This window comes from Phytophthora infestans, genomic scaffold (genome assembly GCF_000142945.1).
Source record: "Phytophthora infestans T30-4 supercont1.24 genomic scaffold, whole genome shotgun sequence".
NCBI lineage: Eukaryota > Oomycota > Peronosporomycetes > Peronosporales > Peronosporaceae > Phytophthora > Phytophthora infestans.
Window position 1 is genome coordinate 876,633 of NW_003303735.1, and position 7,874 is coordinate 884,506.

Below are 7,874 nucleotides of genomic sequence, written 5' to 3' on the forward strand. Positions count from 1 at the left end.
CTGGTTCATAACTTCCAAATCAAAAGCAGATCGGGCAGATGAAAGCAGTTAACGCCGATTCCGCAACAGAGTCGTGATCATTGTCTCCTTGCCCAAAGGGCTTCTCAAAATAAAGACAGAGCGGCACGGTAAAAGTCGTGTGGTCATAAACAAGCACGAATATGTTCAGTCAAGCTTGGTTACGGAATACTCGGTGTTTGGTTCGTCTAGAGCGTCTTCATCCGTCGACACACTTTTAATAAAGTACAGATCCAAACACCTTTCTGAATACGTGTAGGAAGTACGACCCAAAGTGTACGAATATTGCTCGTGAGTCAGCTCGCACGCGTGTTCACTAACGATGTTAATTACAAGACTTATTTCGACGTCGAAACCAACATGACGTACGTTGACTTTCTTGTGAACTTGATCCACGAAAACCCTTTGTTGCGAATCTTGGTAGTACATAATAGTGGTAGAAATTTTCACATAGATAGTGAATTTGTATGCGCGGCGGTAGACCATTGTTTTACTGCTGGAATATTTTTGAAATAATTGTACCCATTCAATACGGTAGTAGCTGAAGTATTACTTGAGAGGTAGTAGTACTGTATTAGGATAACTGCAAAAAAATGTTTTAGCAAAAGCTATTACCGGTACTGTATCCACATCCAAACGCACATTTTCGTTTTGTCCTTTCCTGCGTTTTCTGAATTTGTAAGGCCGTGTTCGGTTTAAGCTAAAACCAGCTGTAATTGGTATTAAAGAGCTGGAATGTCTCAACCAGCTTTATTCCGCTAAGAAACACAAAAATGACATCCAGCAGGATAGCTCCAAACGACTGGTTTCAAAATTTAGCTTTGGGTTGAATTTTGAATCGTCCTGCTTTGCGCCTTCAAATCCAGATGGAACACGATCACTTATTTTATCTTTATTTTACTTAACAAAACGACTGTTCTACAGCTCTAGCTTATTTTCGAACAAGCTGGATTTGCCCCTGCAAGCCGAACACGGCCTAAATATGTAGTGCGTACAGTAGGACTTAGATTTCATCTGCGCTTCATTAACATTGCTTTACGACCTACATTCATCTTCGGGCGACGCACACTGATGCTATAGCATCGTTAATAATTCGCTCCCTAAACAGCGACGGTTTTCGTCGACTTGGAAGCCGTGTTGGAAACATTTTGCTGCTGCACGGTGGCCGCCGCAGAATCGCCACAGGAGTCCGCACTGTCTTGGACGAGTTTGATTTTCGGTTTTTTGCAGCTGGCGAGCTTGAGATGGCATGGACTTGAGTAAGTAACGCCATCGGAGCCGCACACGGGTGAATAAATGTCAGGGCAAGCAGCAGCACAGCTTTTGGTGGACGAAGAACTTCCACTTCCAAGGACGCCTTCAGAGCCATCTTCGTACAGGCTACCCGTGCCGCTGGTGCTAGTCGAGGACTTTTTCGCCGACTTGGGTAGCTTCGTATTCTTCGTACTCGTTGTGTTATTGTCCGACTGCGTAGGGGGCTTGACTTCTTTTACCGAACTCTCCTCGCTGGCAGAATCGTCTTCGTCACGCGAGGCACCAAACGACCGACCATAGATCCTCTTGTACTCGGCCAAGATGTCAACATCCTTCTTCTTGTCCTTGCACTTGGCCATCCGCATGTAGCACTCGTTCGAGTACGTTTTACCGCTCTCGTCACTCACAGGGTCGTACACATCGACGCATGCGTCGGGGCATGCAGTACCAGCGCCGCCTAAGTTCGATGACTCAGCGGACGAAGCAATTGATCCGCCAGCGCATTCGCCAACTGCCAGCAAACTCAGCGTCGCCGTTTTACACAGAGCAATGCCGAACGCGCAGTCGTTCGCATACGTCACGCCGTCAGACCCACAAACAGGTTCATAGTCGGTTGGGCAGATTGCATCGCAGCTGAAGCCGCTACCAGAGGCGTCCCAGTTAAAGTCCCACGATTCCCCCGCGTCTGAAGCCGACATTGAGTGTGCCGCCAAGTCCTTTGATTTAGCATCCTTCAGCGAGCTACCACCGTACACGGAGGTGATGGCAATCGCCGCAAACACGATGCATACGTTTGGCTTCATTTTTCAGCTGGGATATATGTAAGTCTTCTGGTCTCTCTGCCAAAAACTTTTAATACAGTGGAGCGCCGTGTTGTGAGTCGTAAGTTGCGATGCAACTGGTCTGGACTCCAGAGTCTGGTCTGGAGGAAAGCGAGACGGCGTTTATGCAAATTGCCATCCGGAGCCCATCCAAAACCTCTTATATGTGTATTTATTTTTTCAAATACCGGTAAGTACTACTTCAAGTAAGGTTCAGACCTCGTATTTTCAGCAAATCGATTTTCAAAAATACATGTAATAGTAATAAATTTCCTATCTAGGGTTACAGGTGGCACTAACTGAAAACTAAATACTTAACTCAGGTATTGTGCCAGTTACGTGCCACTTTTGAAAGTCCTACATTTGATTCCACATAACTCTTCATCGACATGTCCTATTTCATCGATAAGGATACTAAATAAAGCGCTCTTTTCGGGCATTTTAATCAGAGGACTGTAAATATGCTGCCTACTTTGGGTCACAAGTGGCTCTGCTTTGTAATAAGTCCTCAATTTAGCGGGGTTGCTAATTTCCTGCCGCTTTTCGCTTAGAAGCTCGTCTGAGTGCAAATTAATTGAGCTCTACCCAGATCAAATCGCTTCTACAAAAAGCATAAATGCCAATGAAAGACTTCCAAAAATCGCCCAAGCACGTGGACCAAACCTCTCCCATCTGGTGGACCATGTGCGTTCTAAACTGGTACTAAACCCCAAATTACGTCTCACCAACCCATGCGCTTGGTTCGGACCAAGCAATCTGATTAGAAGGGTTAACCCGAATGTCTGTGTTAAGTATGAAAACCACCATACAAATTCTAATCTAGGTCAAGAGCTGCTAACATTATGTAGGGGGCGGAACTGGGGCCCCTGTCACCTACATCAACACCACCTAGATCACCCTCCTACCGCCTACACCGCCTACAGTTTCCGTAGCGCCTCCTCTGTTGCAGTGCGGAGAGTATAACGTTGCTAGCCCTTGGTCCAATTTTTGGTGTCACAGCCTAGACCAAGCTGGGACTAAACCGGTCCCAAGTGATGTATCATGTCAAGCCTAAATTTGGGTTTGGTACTTGCTTTAGGAGATTTTGGAAGTCTTTCAATAGAAAATAAGAGCAAACCCAAATCGTGATCTCTAAACTGGCTTAAACTACTGGCATGAAACGCATATAGCTGGCACAGTATCTTACTTGTAGCAGGTGGCAAACTAAATACTTGTAGTGCGCGGTATGTCGTGTGTGTTTATAATACTAAGAATACTTAAGTATGCGGGATGGACAGATTAATGTCATGGGACTTGCGTGATCAACAAAGACTATAATACCCCTGTTTCCTGCCTTATTTTTAGAAAAGGCCAAACTTAAAGTCCCTACTGGTGGACTGACAACATCCCTTGCGAACAGGCAAACTCTAGAACGTCAATGCCGTGGTTTGGCGCGGGCTCCATCCGCTGTCACGTCTCACACGTGCGTGCATAGGTGCCAGTCCATTTGTACAACTTTGGCCACCAGTATATCGACCCACCGATCCATATGTCTTCTCACGACCTAGGTGCCGGCCAACGGGCGTATCAAGAACCTCATAGAGGATTTGATACTTCAGATCCTCATCACGAGGAGTGACTACATGAGGGTTATCCTTAGCGTCGGTGCTGTACAGCAGGCCACCATCGAGCGAGTACCGATGCAGCCTCGCGCTGGTAGCACAAGGCTCGGAACTTGAAGGAGACTCCCCTTCACAGCCTCAAAGGCAACGTCGTGCTTGGCGTTTCACTACCATGGTGCATCCTTCTTTAGGTGATTCGATAATGGCCGAGCCATCTACGCGGAGCTCGTGCTGTACTCGGGCAAGTAATTTTTAATCCTAGCCACTTTCGTAAGTTCTTTTAATTCTTGGGAACAGGCCAGTCCACGATGACTTTGGCAGGATCTGCCCACTAGCCACTCCCCCCAACGAAGCAACCGAGGAAATGTGTCTCTTCTGCGCCGAAGACGGACTTATCCAAGTTGGCATACAGCTTATTAGGGCGCTTGCACTCGAGCACCGCTATCAAATGGTGTCGATGTGGTTTTCCACGTCTGACGTTCCGTGCTCAGCACGACTATGGATGAATATATCGGCAAAGTACGTCTGAGCGTACGCCCAATGAGGCAAACAACTGCGTCACAGGACGATCGAGCGTTGCTGGTGCTTTCGGCAGCCCCTGGGGCATCACCAGCCCCTCCCGGAGCATACCGCTCGGAGTACTTACCGCTGTCAAGCGGAATATCGCTCGCTCTCCTGAGCAATTGGTAGTTACAATCGACCAAGTCGAGTGCGCAGTACAGCGTACAGCCTACCATGTTGTTCTGCGGAGCATCCTTGCGAGGGATCAACGTTTGCGCCGGAATGGTGGCCGCATTTAGCTGGTTGACAGCATGAACCATGCGCCCTTTGCGATTCGGCTTTCTGACACAGAACGAGGGTGTTGAGTACGGAGACTAGCTCTCACGCATCATTCCTCCCTCGTGATTCGCACGAAATAATGTGTCAATGACGTCACACTGCTATCTTAGCAACGGCCATTGCCTTGTCACGCAGTATTTGGTTCCAGGAACCGGGCCAATCTCATGACATACGCCTTGATCCGGAGGCAGGCCAGTCGGTGAATCCTTTGCGACAACGTCTCCATACTCCTTCACCACAAGGTAGAAGGCATCCGAAGGATCATTCAGGATCGTCGATCCACTTCTTGCGCTCAGCACCTTCTTGGTGTACTCTAGGACCACATCGTCCACGATGGATGAGGAATTCAACTCCTCCTCAGCTCTCCGCAAGACCACCTCAGCTATATCATCTGCCTTCAAAGCTTCGCCAAAGTCGGCAACGGACATCTCGTTCAGGTCTAGCAGAGCATCCACAGCGGGCAAAGCGTCAAGGCTGATGTCGCCTTCGACCTACCTCGTCACTTAATTTACAGCTGTTCACAGCAATCACGTGAAACCTCAGCACTCGTCACGCGGGACACCTCGTCCGACGTCGAAGACGTCACAGACGCATTGCGTCTGATTATCCTCTCCCTTCGCGTATAAGCTCGGCCGGAGGAGGGCGGTGTGGCGGCATCTCCATCATCACCACCGGGTGCAGCAGTATCATTATTCCTCAAAGTGAAGACAATGTCTTGCAAGACACTCGGCTGAGAGCCAAGCGGTCCTTGACCCTCACAAAGTGAGCGACGTGTCACTGCACCTGCAGCTCCTGGGCCGCGCCCATGATGCCTTGACTCGCAGTCGACCGTAGTCCTTAAGCCACGCAGCGGTAGGTTATTAACCAAATCCGTACCACTCAGTGGATTACGCGCCACTCTGCGTTCGTCCTCACCAGGACCTGGCAGCTGGTCATTGACCTGACCTGCACCGCTCAGCGGATAATGTGTCGTACCACGTACGCCCCCAGGGCAAACTGTAGCCTCGTTGCTAACAAGATCGGATATACCAAATATCCAGCACTACGGCCGCCTCGGCGTTGTACTCGCGCCCAAAAGCGCTTCTGCTTTTTAGCAGAGGTGGGTTCGTGACTCACCATAGTTTAACAAGGGGCAGGGTACGTGGCACCTAGCGTTTTCGACTTCTAGTCGATCCATGGCTCATGACGTTCCAGCCATGCAATGCCAAGAATGAAGCCATACCTCGCATCCGGCTTTGATATCAAACAGCACTCCTCGCTATCGAAGTTCTCATACTTTACACCAAGGTCAACATAGAGCTTCGACAAAGTCACCAGTGTCCCCGTCGTCGCCAGACGGACAGAGATTATATCTCTCGTTAGCACTTCCAGTGCCTCCGTTTATAGCTGACTCCCTTTCAAGGTGGAGCGACGAGAGTCGCTGCCCAAGGATCCCGAGTCAATCAAGACTCTCCATGGCTTTGCAAAGCCCTTCACGTTCGCTTGAACGACCAGCAACCCGGCTTGCACACACTGTTCTCGTAAGAGAGCTCAGCTCTCTTCGGGGCTGAGCCCCGTTGCCCTCTACCTCCTTGAGACACAACAGACCCCGTTTATTTCCCAGTAGGCCGCCCCGTGCCTACTGGGAGTTGCCGTTTCCCGGTGATGACCCGAAGGGTTGGCTTGCCGGAGCCTCGCGCTTATTGCGCATTCCTTACTGCTTTTGCACACAAAGCATCGGCGGGTGCCGCCGCGCTGCTCCGCAGCAAGAAGCTCCGCTTCTTCGTCTTAAGCATAGCTGAGGTCCGTCGACTTCGGACCGCTCGAAGAGCTCGCGCTACCAGCGCTCCAACCAGGTCGAGCTGACCTGAAGTTGTGCTTGGCATTCAATGCCACATCCATCGCCTCGTCGAAAGCGTTAGGTTGTACACGGAATACTTCCGTTCGAGCTGCGCTCACCCGAAGTCCCTCCATAGACACGGTCAGGCTAACCAGTTCCGAAAGAGGGTCCGCTGCCATTCCGGCGATAAGAGTGCTCAACTTTTGGACATAGTACAGTAATTCCTTCTTATCCTGCCGGGTAGCAAGAAATTTCGACTGCTCACGGTGCGCCTGGTTAGAGGGCGTGAACACGCGCGAAAGCTTCTGATTCAGCGGATCCCAAGTGGGAAATGCAGCATCAACAAACGTGCCGAACGTTAGTGCCCATATGCGAGCGCGACCTCCAAGCCTGGAGTAGCCAGCGTCACCAGCTGATGCTCAGGCTGGAGCAGGGCCGATTCCATGGCCATCTCGACCTCACGGGTCCAGAGAGAAAGATTCTATTCATCCTTCCCTTCGAACGTTTTCACGCTCACGACAAGCGGCTTCAGTCTCATAGACCCTTCACGCGTCATCGACGCCACCGCCGTTGCGACGCTCATCTCCTCTTGGACGCGCTTCAAGATCGCGTTATCGCTAAGTGAGAACGAGTTTTGTATCCTGGCAGTGACTCCCAGTGGACCTTGCGACGCAAGATGAGCAACACCCTCCGGTCCAAGCAAAGACATAAGCTTAGTAAGCGCGTCCAGGCATTGCTGTGAACACGGGGTGCTCCATCATCGCAGAGGATACAGTAACCGACGCAGAAGCGGGATTGACTGCAAGTGCTACCAAGTGCAGCGTGGCTGCCGTAGCTGTAGTGTCAGAGGAAGTGGTTCGATTCAAATAGTCACTAATACTAAGTTCATTATCCGAAGGGCACTTACAGCTCATGATCAGGGCTCAGCTAATTACGTAATTTATGCTTCAAAAATAGAAGTGTTTTATTTACTATTATTGCGGCCAAGTCGCCTAGCGGTAAATGTATCTATTGAACTATCTAGCATAGTTAAACCTAATCAAATACTTGACGTGTGGCTTTCAGCCAACGTACTGAGAGGCGTTTCTAGCTTTCCTACTTATGTACTGAGAGTTTGTTAACACTCCGGGTACTCCGTACCCATGTGTTCCGCACCATATAACCCCGTTATACGTGTGCTACAAACTGTACCCTGATGGACCCCCCCCCCTCGACTTGGAGTGTACGATCACGGCTATCCTCTCTCTCATTTTTGCCCGCACGGTGGCGTGGCAGGTTGGACACCGTAGATGTGATAGCTCCACGCTGAGCAGTGTCAATCCCTGCGGCTAGACGTTGATGTATTGGTTCATCGGTTTCTGCGCTCAGGAATGTCTCTAACAGAGCTGGAACGTCCTGCTGGAAGACCTCCGCAGGTTTCCATGGAGCTCCAATATCGTCGAGACCAAACTATTTCAAAAGAATTTCCCATCTATGGGTATCTGGTCCCAGGAAACAGGCCACCAGATCTTCAACAGGGTG

At 49.9% G+C, this 7,874-nt stretch overlaps 1 protein-coding gene across 1 annotated transcript; it reads right to left on the bottom strand.

The window, feature by feature from the left end:
* Nucleotides 1-1,118: 1,118 nt before the first annotated feature.
* Nucleotides 1,119-2,075, bottom strand: PITG_12131 (protease inhibitor Epi4; the record flags this gene model as incomplete). Its single annotated transcript, XM_002900707.1, has 1 exon — nt 1,119-2,075. The coding sequence occupies one exon, from the start codon at nt 2,073-2,075 to the stop codon at nt 1,119-1,121; it is 957 nt and encodes a 318-aa protein (XP_002900753.1).
* Between the last annotated feature and the right edge of the window lie 5,799 nt (nt 2,076-7,874).